At 31.5% G+C, this 17,062-nt stretch overlaps 1 protein-coding gene across 11 annotated transcripts in view; it reads left to right on the forward strand.

Moving 5' to 3' along the window:
- LOC143226567 (ryanodine receptor-like) overlaps nt 1–17,062 on the forward strand; it is a 250,771-nt gene that overhangs the window by 127,135 nt on the left and 106,574 nt on the right. For all 11 annotated transcript variants that reach the window (XM_076457710.1, XM_076457700.1, XM_076457702.1 and 8 more), the window contains 8 exons: nt 397–583; nt 2,307–2,436; nt 4,045–4,284; nt 4,816–5,226; nt 10,470–10,633; nt 12,059–12,279; nt 13,209–13,299; nt 15,871–16,005. In XM_076457710.1, the coding sequence (XP_076313825.1) occupies nt 397–583; nt 2,307–2,436; nt 4,045–4,284; nt 4,816–5,226; nt 10,470–10,633; nt 12,059–12,279; nt 13,209–13,299; nt 15,871–16,005 (1,579 nt within the window). The remainder of the gene's footprint in view (nt 1–396; nt 584–2,306; nt 2,437–4,044; nt 4,285–4,815; nt 5,227–10,469; nt 10,634–12,058; nt 12,280–13,208; nt 13,300–15,870; nt 16,006–17,062) is intronic.

Consider the following 17,062-nt stretch of genomic DNA (forward strand, 5'->3'; position numbering starts at 1 on the left):
TGACCTGCTTTTGTCTTTAAGTATGTGTTTAAATAAAAAGCTTTATGTAAGTGACTTGTACACTCATATTAGCAGTAACTCTGAATTGTACAAGTTAGTATTATTTTTTATATATAAAATGCATACCACTAATAGAATTACTGTTGCATATCATAATTTCCTGAGTTGATTCTTTTATAATATACCTTAGAAAGCTCTTTTATAACTACAAGAAAACAACTTTTATAACATATCATTTTGAAATAAAACTACCACTTGCTTAACTTGTCAGACCTGTTAGGAAAACATCTATGAAACAAAACAAGTGGATGTTCTATATATTTTGTTATTTCAGCTTCCCAAAGTATTTCAACAACTTGTCAATATAAAATATTCAAAAAGATCACTATATTTCAGGGATTTAGTGAACAACAAAATATTCTTTCAACATCCTGATTTGATTCGAATCTTGCATGTTCATGAAAATGTAATGGATGTCATGATGAATACATTGGGAACACAGTCGGCTGCTCAAGCTGCATCCTCGTCTCCTGCAGCCACGTCCCCTACAAGTCCAGGACAGGCTCTAGAAACTTCTGACAAGGTTTGTTTCAAATTTAATAGATAAAACAACTTGTTTGTATCTGTGAAAATTTGACATTTAAGTGTTTTGAATTTCCAACTTATTTAGGCCTGACATGGCCAGGTGGTTAGGGTATTGGACTTGCAATCTGAGGTTCATGGGTTCAAATTTCCATCACACCATATATGCTCTCCCTTTCAGCTGTGGGGGACATTATAAAGTGATGGTGAATCCTACTGTTCATTGGTAAAAGAGTAGCCCAAGATTTGGCAGTAGGTAGTGATGACTAGCAGCCTTCCCTGTAGTCTTACACTGCTAAATTATGGACAGCTAACACAGATAACTCTCGTGTAGCTTTGCACAAAATTCAAAACAAACTAACTTATTTATCCAAGTATTAAACTCAAATGAAGTAATTTATGAAGCTAATTCACCTACAATTTTTTTTTCTCAGATTACTATGAGAGAGTGCACAATTAACTCTTTATACCTGTAACTTGTTGTGTGTTTTGTTGGAATTATTTTCGTGACATCCAAATAGTTATCACCATACCTTTATAACATTTCTGGTCTATTTGTAAAAAGTGAATAATAACCATAAGTGCACAGGGGACTTTTCAGAGGGTGCTGTACAATTTTTGCTCAAATGAGGTTATGAGTAAAAAGCTTCTGCTGCTGTTTTTTTCCCAAATGAAGATAGAATTTGCCTGAATCACTGTACTTTATCCTTCTACTTTTGCTTGAATGAAAACTAAAAATATCCTCAAATATCATATGTATTTTGAGCTAAGGGGAGGGGAGGCTATTGCCCTCAGCTCCTGCCTCATTCTATATGTAATAATAACATAATTTAGATTAGTTTTCAGACAAGGAGAGATAAATGTTATTGGACTCTTTCACCATCTCATAGGTAAATTGAGATTTTTGGCAGGATGCTGGTTTCATCCACTTGAGTTGAATGAGTTTATGGTGAAAGATATTTTGTATTGTAATTGCAAAACCTTATAAAATTGATACATAATACTAATGCAATAAGATAAAAGTGAGTGATATTGGATTCTAGTTCTTAACAATTTTGTTCAGTTTCATGTAATAACAAAGATATAAATGTATTGTTCTTACTCTGATTTTATAAAATTGCTAAGAAATATTACACTAAAATGTAATATTACAAATGCTGGTGTATTTAAAATGGTGTTCTAGAATTATCCAGACTTTGTTAAAATAAGTTGTAATATCTTTTAAATGCTTTTATTTTGATTTTAAGTTGATCTCCTTTTAGTATATTAAATATTTTATTATTTACATGCTAGAAAAATATGAAGTTCATCTTTATTGATCATATTTTTTAAAACAATGCAATCTTTAAATGATTTATAAAAAATAAACATTTTGGTCTGTTATGTGAACTTCAAGTAAATGCTTGGTGGTTAGCTATTTATTAGAACTTTATTTTACTTTGTTTAACAAGCATATTTAAATGTAATAGTTTGTAAAAATTGAGTATTTGGTGGAATCAGTCTCAGTTTTAGATGAATCAGAAGAGACTTAATACATGCATAACAGACACAAAACTAGTAATTGTAGTGTTTGTGCAGGATGGTATATTTAGATAAATGATAAAATAATTTTTTTGCAATTATAATTTACTAGACTTGTAATCAAAATCAGTATTAGGGAGGTACAGTTTTGAAAATGTTATAAGTTGCTAGATAAACATTTTTGTATCAAATATCAATTGTAGGACACCTCTCATGAAATGGTTGTGGCTTGTTGCCGTTTTCTCTGCTATTTCTGTCGTTCAAGCCGCCAAAACCAGAAAGCCATGTTTGACCATTTAGCTTCTTTATTAGAGAATAGTAATATTTTGTTATGTAAGTAAACTATTTTATATGTAAGTGCTTGTGATATGATGAATAATTTTAAAGAATATTGTATGTACATATGCTATCCAAGTCAATAGCTCTCAAACCACTTTTTGTTTAAAAAATATTTTTTAAAGACAGATGTGGACCTAATTTTAAAATAAATAAAATCTATTAGTAAACATATATATGAACAATTTTACACTTTCTCATTAAATGAAAGGATGTTTTGCAGTATTTGTCAAATCTATGAATGTGGGCAAGTAAAGTGGAGAAAGTGGTGTGTATATGTTCACAAAAAAATAATTTTGAGCTTATTACATATCTTATAATTTTTTGTGTGTCATTAGCATGAACTTTATGTACCACCACTAGTATGTATACCACAGTTTGAGAATTGCAGTACTAAATCATTATGATACTTGTGTGAGTTATTAATTCAGAGTAAAGACATGCATGGGTGTGTTTGCATATTTAGAATGTTTGTGTATGAAAAATTTCTTGCATAAAATTTGTTTTCTTTAGCAGTGTTTATGAAGATTACACAACTGTATTGTTTGTGATACTGAACCAGATAATACAATGTGCAAATTTGTTAATAACTTCTGTTTTTTAACAAACCTTGACAATTTTACCATTTGTATGATGATGTCTGCATTATAAATGCAGCTATTAACCTGAACTCACAAATATGAACAGTATGTTCAAAAAATAACTGTTTGATTTTTGGTTCCAGGGAATACTAGGTTAGATCTGATTAGGACGCCATTTCAGATATCTTCATTTGTGTATTAATTTAAGTGAAGTGAATATTTTCGTTTGGCGGATTTTAAACGACTTGTGTGAAATTTTGTGTTAAACTTGGAAACTGCAACTGATTTGTTATGCTTAAGATGGCTACGGTGATGTTGCTAAATTGTTTCAAGTGGCATGAATGTTTTAAGGATGTTCGACAGTCCATTGAAGATGATGAGCGTCCTGGATCCCTTCCACGTCAACTGACGTTTCAACACCCTGGTGCGGCCAAATCGACGTCTGAATGTCAGGAGCTAGAATATCAGTTGGATCTTGTTACGAGATTTTGACCGAAAATTGAAGATGCACTGCGTTGCTGCGAAATTCAGCCCTCAGAACTCGTGAGTTTTTGGCCAAACACTTGATCACTGTTCTTCCCCACCCCCTCTACTCACCTGACCCTTGAAAGGAAGAAGATTTGAGACGATTCCCGAGATTAAGGCAAATGCGACGAAGGAGCTGGAGGACATTACAAAAGAAGCGTTGAAAACACCATTGGGATAAGTGTGTGCGTTGGGGAGGAGAGTACTTTGAAGGAGTCCCAGACCTGTAACTTCTAAATAAAGTACATTTTGTTTTATGACGTCAGTCCGCGTATTTTTTGAACAGCCCTCGTATTTAAAAGTAAGGATTTTTATTCATATTAGCTTTACTTCCAATACAAAATTATGAAAGATTTTCTTGTGTATAAATAAACTGGATTTGTTATAAGATTACAAAATTATTAAGGATGCCACTTTGGTAGAGATTGTCTGGTTTCAAAATGATAGAACCAATCTAATTATCTTTTTTTTTTTTTAAACAAATATAAATGTTTTTTAGCTCGACCTTCACTTCGAGGTTCAACACCTTTGGATGTTTCTTATTCTTCTTTAATGGAAAATAGTGAATTAGCCCTTGCTTTACGAGAACACTACTTGGAAAAGATAGCTGTATACTTATCCAGATGTGGATTGCAGTCCAACCAGGGATTAATAGACAAGGGTTATCCTGATGTTGGATGGGATCCAGTTGAAGGAGAGCGTTATTTGGATTTTCTCCGATTCTGTGTTTGGGTTAATGGTAAATAAGAAACCCTTTTTAATAATTATGGAGCTTAAATATAAAAATTGCATGTAGAAATTGTTTTGTTAAGTTCTCGACACTGCAAAACATTGAAAAGATAAGAAAATTAATAAAGTTGTTTCAATGGAGATGTGTATTTTATGCCAAAAGTGTGTAGAATACTGCAATATGTATTATGTTCCTTTGGTTTTAAAACATTTTCAAAGTGTGTAGAATACTGCAATATGTATTATGTTCCTTTGGTTTCAAAACTTTTTCAACGTATTGTTAATGTTTACTATTAAGATTGGAAAACTGTTAAAATGTAAATGAATTTGTATAAATTTATTCATTTCATGATGGTAAATAATGGAAAAAATTAAAAATAAAAACATTTCTTTGTCAAGTCACCTTCTTTTACCAGTTGGAAAGACAAAAACTGAATTAATTAAGTGAAGATCATACATAAACACACAAACCTTAAAAACATCTTTCTATTTACATGTGTTGTTTTAAGGTAATAAATATTAACTGTACTTATTTTTTCAGGAGAAAGCGTTGAAGAAAATGCTAACTTAGTAATTCGTCTTCTAATCCGTCGTCCTGAATGTTTGGGTCCAGCTTTGAGGGGAGAAGGACCTGGATTGCTAGCTGCCATTAAAGAAGCAATTAAAATGTCTGAAAGAATTCAAGCAGAAAAAGCTAAACAGATTGAGAATGGTGAAGCATCAGGCGAGGAAGATGAAGATTACATTGATATGGGAGCTGCCATTTTGAACTTCTATTGTGCTCTAGTCGACTTACTTGGTAGATGTGCTCCAGAGGCTGCCACTATTGCTCAGGGGAAAAATGACTGTATCAGAGCTCGTGCAATTCTTCGTTCTCTTGTTCCTATGGATGACCTAGAGGGGGTGCTTAGTCTGCGATTTACTCTTAAAATGCCAGAACTGAAGCCCGATGGTATGTTTTCAAATGTTATATATATATATATATAGTGAATACATTGTCAAAAACACTGGACCAAAAGTCACCTCACCACATATAACTTAAAAATCTAGATTGTGTTACAAATTGGCAAAAAATACTTGGGTCATTCCATGTCAAATCATTCAGATTTTGGAAAATTTTCCAGGTGACCCCCTCATAATGCCTTGAAAAAATTCACATCTGCTCATCTACCCATATAATGAAAAATTACCAAAGATTAGATTAATATCTCTAATAGTTTCTGATTTACAGCCCTGTAAACTTTAATTTTTTTTATTTTTGGCAAATTCATTTTTGGGCAACTTTGGCTGCTTAAAGCTACAAGAGTAATGGTGGTAGAAGGCTGAAATTTGCTATACTGACTGAATTACTCTCACAGAATTCAAGAATGGTCTCAAACCATATTAATCTCTCTTAGGATTTTCATAATGAGGCTGTAAAATCACCTGAAAAAAGGCAGATACTCCAGATTGGAAATACCGTCTCTTATTTAATGAACATCTTTCAAACAATCATTCTGTTCCAATTTATACAGATGGTTCCAAATCAGGTAATTCAGTGGGCTCTGCTATGGTTTGATGCAGTTTGGTGGTTGCTCGTAGAATCCCTTCTACAGTTTCCGTGTTCACTGCTGAACTGTACACCACATCTCTTGCCCTGGATCATATTGAAGCTGAGCAGTTCTCGGACTGCACTATTTATACTGACTCGCTTAGTTCTCTACTGGCCTTGGAATCACTTCACGTTGGCTCACACCCTGTTCTCACTGATATTCAAAACTGACTGGCCCATTTCTCTTTAACATCTACTTCTATCCAGTTTTTCTGGATACCAGGCCACATTGGTATTCGCTGGAATGCTCTTGCAGACACGGCAGATAAATCTCTCTGCTCTGGCACTATCACCACTGTGCCTATTCCGTACATGGACTATGGTCCTGTATTCAAGGCTCGGCTCCATGCCAGCTGGCAGTCCACTTGGAGTGAGTAACGCGACAACAAGCTTTTTCAAATAAAACCCTATATTGGGCTTTGGCCATCTAGCTTCCATAAGGTTTGGAAGGAGGAAGTTGTTCTAACTAGACTACGCATTGGTCACAGTTTTTTAACTCATCGTTTTCTTTTATCTGGAACTGTTGCACCAATGTGTAGTTTGTGTAACACTAAAATCACTGTAAGCCACATTTTACTTTCTTGCCATCGTTACTATTCTCAACAACGGCACTATTTTAAACATGTTTTTTTCCAGGGTTTATTTGTAACATTGGACAGTGTTAATGGTGATGGTGACACTGTCCACCTTGCTAAAGTTTTTAGTTTTTTAATGGCCATTAATCTTTTTAATTTCATTTAAGTGTTGGATATTTATTCATTACACCTTTTTTAATTGTGGTTCCCTTTTCGAAGTTTCAATCTCTCTAGTTCAATTTGAAATTGGAAAATGGCCAGAACATTAAATAACTCGACATCAGGACTGAAAAGGCCAACTTCAGGTGACTAACGCTGCTGTTTGGACTATCCATTTGAACTACCCGTTAGTTGTCCTGGCGAGATGTTATTCCAATTTTGCTGCATGTATTTTAAACTTTTAATACTTTACCCTTTGGTACTAGCCATAATGACACAACCTGGAACCAGGACTGGAAAGACCAACTTCAGGTGACTGATGGTGGTTCTTGTAGTTACCTGTTAATCTTCCTGGTGGGTTATGATCATTACCACTCTGCTACCGGAAGTCCTTTACAACTTTATAGACTGGATGTCAACATCGGTTTTATGCAATTTTCTGTTTTTAATTGCTGTTTTGTCTTTACTTTCGATTATTTTTACAAATTTTACTACAATTACTTTACTTTTACCTTTTTACTGGACATTTGGCTACTCATTATTATGATTTTACTGTATGTCTTTTAAAACTTCTATTATTTTACATTTTGATAATGGCTGCTATGACACATAACCCAGAACCAGGACTGAAAAGACCTGTACTTACCTGTTAGTCTTCCTGGTGGGTTATGATCATTACCATTTTGCTAGAGAAAGTCCTTTACAACTTCTCTTACTCTGCTTTCTCTCTTAACATTGTAAACTAGATGTCAACATTGGTTTTATGCTTTTTCTGTTTTTCAATGATGTTTTGTTTTACCTTCATTTCCTTTTCGGTATTTTACTACATTTAATTTGTTTTTACCTTTTTACCAGATGTTTGGCGCAGATAGCCTAGCTGCTTTGTGCCATAAAACACTAAATCAATCAATCAATCAATCAAAACCACCTGAAAACCCAAAATTGTAAAAAACATTGGTTTATTTAATAGCCATTGCTCTAAGACTTAATATAATACAAAGCTGAATTTTTTTTTTCAAATTTCCTATAACATATCAGTTGATAAATCAGCAATTGTTGTAATTAAAAGACTGTTAGATCTCCTGTAGAAAAATTTAGTTGCATGCAACTTTTTATGATTTAGCTTAAAATAGGCCTACTTCAGGCCACAGTTTGACCATGTCACCAATTATTCAGCCTTTTCAGATTTTTACCATATATTCTTACATCTCTGAATATGATCTACAAAACAAAATCAGGATGATGTTTAACCTACTTTTTGAATTATAATTTTTTAAAGTATCTTCTGACCATACGTTGTTTACTTGAAAAAAAACACTTCAATTCTTGTGTCTTACCGTGTGCAAATATATCCATACAATTTTGAAATAATTTATGAATCCCATTGAAATATTCTAATCAGCCTTTACCATATATTCTTACATCTCTGAACATGATCTTCAAAAAAATCAAGGTTGTGAAAAGTAATAAATTATCAAATTTTAAGTGTCTCTGATAAGTACCATTGGGCAAAGGACCACATTCAGGGCATTCAGTTCTTTCTTGTCAATCAGGAATCAGTCCTGCAGAATTGTGTAAAGTTTGATCTACTTGAGCACTATGAAAAACACAAAACTGTGACAGGTATTAGGTCACATCATAACTTTATTCCTCACTCTACCAACAAATTGTATATGAGAAGGCTATCAGATGATGATGTGTACATAGTTGTAACTGTTGGTAGTAACAGTGAAAGTGATGCTGCAGCAGCTCAAATAGGGTCTAATGATAGCAATGACAATTATCAGCCAGGGAAATATGTGACATGCATATACAATCAGGAATGGTATATGGGAAACATAAAAGATAGATCAGATGAACATTCCGATGTGTCGGTGTCATTTATGAAGGCATCAAGAAATGAACTGTTCTCATGGCCCTTAAGGTCACGTAAAGAGGAAAGCTGGATTGCTTTCCAACATATTCATTGTCTGATTAGTGCACCTACCATGCAAGGCAGTAGTGCTCACCACTATGTTCTAAGTCAAAGTGATCTCAACATAATCAAACTCGAATTTCAGAAATTTATTCAAGCTGTCTGAACAAAGCAATGTTTATTTGATGTTGTTAAGGTTAATTTATTGCCAAAGCAGTTTTTGAAACATTTCATTGTCACGATTATTGCAGTTTAGTGTGGGTATAATCTTTCTCAGTTATTTCCTGTTTTAGCACTGTGCTTTTTGTGTCTGATTTGCCTTTGTATTTATTATATTATGAATTTTAAATTAAGCCATATCTGCATAACTCTAATGCATACACAATATATTTGCATTGCCATATGATCTAACTAGTTATGCCAATAAACTTGTTCAGAAATGAATTACTTCTTTCTTATTTCTTACAACTTCATTATTTAACATTGTGAAAGGCTGGTTAGAATATTTCAGTGGGATTCATAAGATTCTGACAGGTATTTTTCAAAATTGTATGGATATATTTGCACATAGTAACACACCTGTACTGAATTTTTTTAAAAATAAAAATCGTATGGTCAGAGGATACTTTAAAAAATTATTACTCAAAACGTAGGTTGAACACCATCCTGATTTTTTTTGTAGATCATATTCAGAGATGTAAGAATATAAGGTAAAAATCTGAAAAAGCTGAATAACTGGCGACATGGTCAAACAGTGACTTGAAGTAGGGCTATTTTTAGCTGAATCATAAAAAGTTGTATGCAACTAAATTTTTTTACAGGAGATCTAACAGACTTTTAATTACAACAATTGCTGATTTATCAACTGATGTGTTATAGGAAATTTGAAAAAAAAATCAGCTTTGTATCATATTAAGTTTTAGAGCGATGGCTTATTAAATAAACCAATGTTTTTTAGGATTTTGGGTTTTCAGGTGATTTTATAGCCTCACTGTGAAAATTCTAAGAGAGATAAACTTGTTTGAGACCATTTTTGAATTCTATGAGATTAATTCAGTCAGTGTAGCAAATGTCAGCCTTCTACCACCATTACTCTTGCAGCTTTGAGCAGCCAAAGTTGCCCGAAAATGAATTTGCCAAAAATAAAAAAACATTAAATTTTACAGGGCTGTAAATCAGAAACTATCAGAGATATTTATCTAATCTTTGGTAATTTTTCATTATATGGGTAGATGAGCACATGTGAATTTTTTCAAGGCATTCTGTGGGGGTCACCTATAGCCACCTGGATGATTTGATATGGAATGACCCACTTTTGTAACTCAGCACACCATAACACTGAAATTCTACAATGATTAAAATACATTCAATCATCAGTTAGATATATCCCTATTGTTAATAATAAGGAGGCTAGGACCAGTTCCAGACCATTTTGTTAATTCAGTAAGTAGAACGCTATCTTTATGAAAGTATATAAAATGATATCTGCATTACTAATCTTTTTTTTTGTTTAGAATTCCAGTGATTGAATTAGGTATATATAATTCTGTGTGTGTGTTTTTTCTTTTTTTATACATATGGTATACTTTAAGTTCAACAAAACAGTGTATCTACATACATTTTTAATATTTAGTCAAATCATTTAAATTTAATTATTTGTCATCGTTTCCTTTGTTTAATCCTCAAGTGGATCACCAGTAAAATTATGGAAATACATGTACTAAAATCTGAAGGTTAAAAACCCCCGTTTGAGAGAGTGCATGTAGCTCATTGTGTAACTTTACACTAAGAAATAACAATATCTCTCTTGATAAAATCCTTTTTCTTTTTTTTTGGACTCTGACATTTTGAGAATAGATATGCAATGGAAATATTAGGATATTTTGAAACACTTTCTTGCAAATGTCCTAATAAACTAATAATTTAATGTCACATGTTTATTTTCTTCCCTGCAGGAGAACCAAAAAGTGACCTTCCTTCTAGCTTAGTGCCCAATCATAAACAGTCCATTGTACTGTTTCTGGAGAGAGTATATGGTATTGAAAACCAAGAAACTTTCTTTCGTCTTCTGGAGGATGGTCTACTGCCAGACCTTCGGGCTGCTACTATGTTGGACAGGGTAAATGCTGTTCCATATTTCATACTCTCTTTTATCTTTACTTTGCAATTATAAGAACACTTAAGGGTAACTGCCTTCCCACAATTGGCTGCAGACAGTGAAAGGCAGTAGGACTTGACACATTGGAGTTGTAAGCATTCAAGTCCATATTCTTAATTGATTTTCCATGATTTGTGGGTAGTTTAATATCAGTATCTGGATTTTATCTGGCAGATCAGATATCTCCGGTGCATATGGGAGCTGTTACCACAGATATTATCTATTACGATTTTAAGGTGACAACTGAGATTGATAGTGGATTATTTACTGAAATCTTCTTACTGCTTATTTTATATGAAGCTTAATACTGTTTTATACTGCTGACTTGAATGTGCCTATTTACAATTAATGTACTTAATAGTACTGAAGATATTTATTTCATTATGTATATATGGATACATTGCTATGCATTTGTATTTGATATTTATAATTTAAATAATTAGTTTGTACAGAATATAAAACATGATGGGTAATTTTATAAAAGTTCAGAAAGTTATTGTTCATTTTAGACAATTTTAACCCTTGATTTTTATGAAACACATTTTTTTTGAAACAGTCATAATAGTGATATTGCAAACAGTAAATGTGTAAAATCCAATACATCAAATAATGTTTAATAAAAAAAGAAATTACTTAATAGCACATCATGTAGTTAAACAGCATGCTAACAGATTGTAAAATATAGTCAATTAAAACAAGGTTTTTGAATTATGGTCTTAACCAAAGAGTATATAAACAGATTTTGATCTAAAAGTGGTTTGTTTGTGCATCGATAAAAATGAATCTCAACAAATTTTAAATCCAGATGAATTGTATTTATAGATTGTTTTTTGATAATCCATACTGTGGAAACTTAGGTAAACTTTATGGTTAACCTCCTTACCTATTTGACCTATTTTAGAATGTGTTACTCAAAATTCTGGGTATTGAATTAACACACAGTATTGTGATAAGTGGTTTAGAAGGTTTTTATATCTATTGAAGAAAACTGTGTTTATAAGTTAAATCACAAGCTTAAATATATTGTTAGATCGGAGACTACTCAAACATAAATAACTTTTGTTTTCTGGCTTAATCTGAAACTCCTTCATTGTGTAGAAAGCTCATGAAGAAGAGTCTAACAACAGGATGGAATAATTAAAGCTATTTTTGTAGAGTGCAAGATCAGTTTAATTTTTATGAAATAAAAGTTTTAACATTCCATTTTTCACTCATAATTTTAAAAGTGATTATTCAGTTCTAATTATCCATTTCTGAGTAATGTGTGATGTGATCATTAATTTATACCTGACAAAAATTCTGCATTTAAAGGCATATTTTTTTAGAACATAAAGTGTATGGATACCTCAGAATGATGTGTAAAGTATTTGTTTATTTCTGACATAGCCTGATGGTTCAGAGAGTGATATGGCCCTGGCTTTAAATCGATACATTGGAAATTCTGTACTTCCACTTTTGATCAAGTACTGTCATTTGTTTGCTGATGCAGAAAATTATGCCAATTTATTGGATGCAACACTTCACACAGTTTACCGTCTCTCCAAGGTCAAGATACTTACAAAGGGTCAAAGAGAATGTGTATCCGACTTTCTTGTAGCTCTTACACGGTAGGTTGTGAGCTGTTACTCTTAAATGGTTTTCGTGTTTTTAGTGATGCCACAGGATTAAAGAAATTATTTCTATGGACGATTTCAAACATCTAGTTATTGTTGAAGGCTTTCTGTTTTCACTGAAAACACTAACCATACAATTAGTTCAGAAAGAAATTATTGTTACTAGTATATTTAAAGAATCTTTTGGTATCACAATTTAAATGTCTGAACACCTTTTACAAAAAAGATTTGGATTTTAGATCTTTCTTATTTTTTGAAATTCTGTAAATTAGAGAGCTATGTTTTTTGTCAACATTTAACACATTAGCTGCCATGTGCCTCACAGGTGGATTATAACTAACTTTTAGTTATAAACCATATTATGCACTGGTGTGTCACAGACAGTTATATTTCAAAGCCAAATTTCTCTTGTGGCAGATGAATTTGGATAACTGTGGCTGTTCCTCATCATCTTTTGAATATTTTGAATTTTATTTATAACTAATTTATTATATGGCAGCCATTAACGTAAGGAATGAACTTTTCCTTTTTTTATTTCTAATGTGCATAATTAGATATTTTAATATAACTAACAACTCCATAATTTATGGATCTATAAAAAAATGTTTCATCACCTAATATGATTAAAGCAAAATGATGAAGCTATGCAAAACATATATGTTTCTTCTTTAAACTATACTAGTGTATAAACTGATATAATTTTATATTAATATGCTGTGATTGTAGTGTTTTAAAAGCTAATTATAGGCTTATCTGTTACATATTCTTCCAGTAATGTTTTCTTTGATATATTTAAGAACTCATTTCATTATAGAAAACCAAGGTTCTCTTAGTTCTGATTTCTCATGTTATGATGAAAATAAATTTGTATTATTAAGTAGTAAGTCATAATTTCTAATATACATATATTTTTACTTCTAAAGGGAAATGCAGCCTGGTATGTTACTGAAGCTTTTGAGGAAACTTACTGTTGATGTTTCTGTTCTGACAGAGTACACAGCTGTGGCATTAAGGGTGAGCTGTGATTAATAAGCCAACTTGTGTTTATCTCTTATTCAAATGTTGACTTTCATATTGTATACTTTGACAAATTGTGGAATGTGCAAAACATGTTAGCAAAAGTATTTGATTTATATAGTATAATTATCACAAATAATTCCTGGATCACATGGATGGTGCATCCCTTGAATAAAATTCTAATCATGTCTGATTAGTAAACTGCTAGAATAGTTTTGTATATAAAAAAATTATACAAAAATCATAGTATTTCAAATCAAAATATTTTATTTGATTAAATTTTCTCTATGATGGTAAACATGTAATTAGAAAGATGGAATCGATTTATATAATTTTATTGTAGTTAAAATATTGTGGTTTGATTCACTGCAGTGCATAGAATGTAAATAACTCAATGTGTAGCTTTGGAATGAAACCAACAAACAAACTGTTATATCTTATGTCACTTACAGATCACCCAAGTCGATATCATATGATCTATTTTGTAAAGATCTCAACAAGTTACATAATAGTATCAACTTTTTTGAATGTCTGTGAAAAAGGGAACATCAACGTTATCAGATGTGCTGGTTTATAAACTGGATATACACATATCTGACAAGTTGGGCATTACAAAATTCCTGTTAAGCAATGCAAGAAAATGTTTGTGACAAACAGAAAAGTTTCCTTGTGGAAACTGAAAAATTGTAACTCAATATGTAAAGGTAAATCATTATCCACCAGAATTGATGGCTTGTGGTATCTTCAAGTTTTTGTTTCAGTCAACTCTCTTCAAACCCTAAAGACAGTGCAGTTTTATACTGTATATTGTTAGTTCCAAGGGTTATTCATGTTTTTACAAAAGCATGTTACTCAATTGTAAAAATCCTTTAATCTAAATACTTATATTGAACTTGTTACTAATTCAGTACCAAACTATCGAGTCTTGTTTTTGAGAAATTCGTTAATTCTAGCATTAATTATTGTTCAATTTTTTATATTAAAGAAGTGGGAAGAGACTTAATGTGCTTTCTTTTGTGTCTGAGCATCTTTATGAAACTCCTTATAACTATATAACATTATAACTATTTCTAATTGAGAATGAGATGTAGGGTGGAGAGGTACTGATTTTTTAAAATTACAAATATCTGAATAAATATTCAGAAACTACTTTATATTTAGTTAAAATTATTGGACATGTAATAATTGACACTAACCTACGTAAGAAGGTGTCTGGCCTATGAAATTGTATCAAATGATGTGAGGTGAACAGTTGTGGATACTTTATCAAATTATGCCAGGTGAACACTTGTAAATATCATATCAAATGATGCCAGGCAAACACTTACAACATTTCTTTTTTAAACAGATTTAATCTAGGTAAACAAAAGTTTGTGCTGTCATACTTGTTAGTTAAGATTGATTTAACATGAGACATTTAGAATTCTGCTGAGCTAGAGTTAATCTTAGGTAGTGGAGTAGTGTATTTAAAATATAATTCACATAATAAATATTCTATTATTCATTCACTTCTCAAGTAATATACTATGTACATTTACACTAAAAAAAGAAAAGTTGAACCTAAGTTTGATTTTGTGATATTTTAAAATGTACAGCAAAAAAAGAGCAAGGCATATCAATAGGTAGAGCTATGTGGAATATGCAGATTAATTTTTCACGTGACTGTAGAAAAAAATTCACTAGGTGCATGGGTTTGGTATTACAGTTGTTGCCATAGTGAGTTTTGAATGCAGGAACAATGGTATCTCATTTTTCCCATACTTATGATTATCCAAGCTGCTTTTTTGTTTTGTTTCTCCTTCAGGCAATGTTTGAAATAAAGTTTAGATACATCTCTGAAAGAAATGGAGAAAATGTTTGTAAATTTTAAACATAAGTATAGTCTGAAAGATTTATTGCAGTGTCAGTAAAATTATTACAAACATTTTCATGTCTGTCATGGGTGCAGTATAGGATGAAGGTGAGATCATAGATGTTAACCCTGTAAATTCTGTATTTTTTCCTGTATTCTCAAGGAAGTCTCTGTTTATAAAAGAATCATTACTAATTAGGTTACAGTGAATTATATTGCTTTAGAATAGAACCTGATTTTATTATAGTTGACTTTTTCTATGACTAGCAGGAAAATACATTGAGATCTCTAATTTGTTGATTAATGTAATGCTATCTCATAGTTATATTAGTTTAGAAATCTTATTTTGTACAGACTTAATTTTCACAAGTGTGCTGTCAAGCGTATTTTATTATTGTTATTTTTATATTATGTAAAACATTTATTTGTTTGTTTACTTACGGACCTTACATTACCAACAATGCAGCAAATTCTACCATTTATTTGTTTGCTTGATTGCTGACCTTACATAATCAAGAGTGCAGCAAATACTATAAATTATTTGTTTGTTTAGCTGCCAACCCTTTATTACAAACAATACAACAAGTAGTACCATTTACTTATTTCTCTAGCTGTTTAATTTACATTATGAAACAAATGCTACCATTTTTTGTTTATTTAGCTTGTGACCTCTCATTACAAACAATACAAATAATGCTTCTTATTTGTTTGTTTAGTTACTGACCTTACATTACGAACGATGCAGCAAGTACTACGGTGCAGCTGGAGGAGGCTACGATTCAGCCTCTGAAGAAGAGCGAAGACTCACCATGCTGCTTTTTACTAACATCTTTGATTCTCTTGCAAAAATGGTAAGTTTTTAGCTAAATTTGTTATTTTTGTTATTATGTTTTATAATAAGTTAGTAATGAAGCTCAATTAACTGATTTTATATCCCAGTTTTTATAACAAAGTTTATTGTACTGGTTGTATCATTTTGCATTGTTTTTTTTTAAATAAAATATATACATGTAAAGTATTTTGTTATGAGACAGTATGTGCAAAATAGATGGTGCTGACATTGAATTTGTGATTGTATGCTATGAATACTTTAGCATAAGAACTGAAATGTGAATTAGCCCTTGTAAACTATGTGAAACGTATGGTAGACAAATATAGTAGACCACAGTGTTTTATAGCAAGAGTTATAGTCACAAATGTTGTTAGATATCTTTGCTTACTGTAAATATTTAGTTATATTCTACTATAAAATTGATGGTAGTTAAGCATGAAGTAAGATTATTTGGATGTCTAAAATTTTCAAAAATATAAAAAAAAATTTTTCACAAAATTTTCGTTCTGAAGTAATCTATTTGTTAACTCAGCTGTAAGGGTAACATTAAACTAGGATTATATAGTGAAAAATAATGAAGAAAAAGTAAGATATAGAGAGGAGTATAGTGTAGTAACAAGGTACAAAAGTGTTTTTAATTGTAGGCTAATCTGTTATTAATGTCATGCTAGAAATATAAGAAATAAAATGGATGACTTTAGTCCAGTGTTTGGAACAGAGGATTTTGATATAAAAGGAATAAGTGATACCTGACTAAATGTAGATGTGAAAGGAATTTCTTTGAATTGTGTGTTTTTGGGTTGTTTGGTAGGGATAGAGTACTAAAAGGAAGAGAAGTGGCTTTATTTGTACAATGTGAGTTACAACTTGTTGAAATTTAGAATATGAATGCTCAAAGTTATGATGTTGAATATATTTGACCTTCTGTAAGTGGTTTTATAGGGAGAAAACATTTAGTTGGAATTTGTTATAGACCACCAGACAAAACTGTAAATGAAATTAACAAGTAACTCTACAGGAAGATAAAAAATTCAGCTGTTAATGAGGTTATAATTATGGGAGATTTGAATTTCAAA

This window comes from Tachypleus tridentatus, chromosome 9 (genome assembly GCF_004210375.1).
Source record: "Tachypleus tridentatus isolate NWPU-2018 chromosome 9, ASM421037v1, whole genome shotgun sequence".
NCBI lineage: Eukaryota > Metazoa > Arthropoda > Merostomata > Xiphosura > Limulidae > Tachypleus > Tachypleus tridentatus.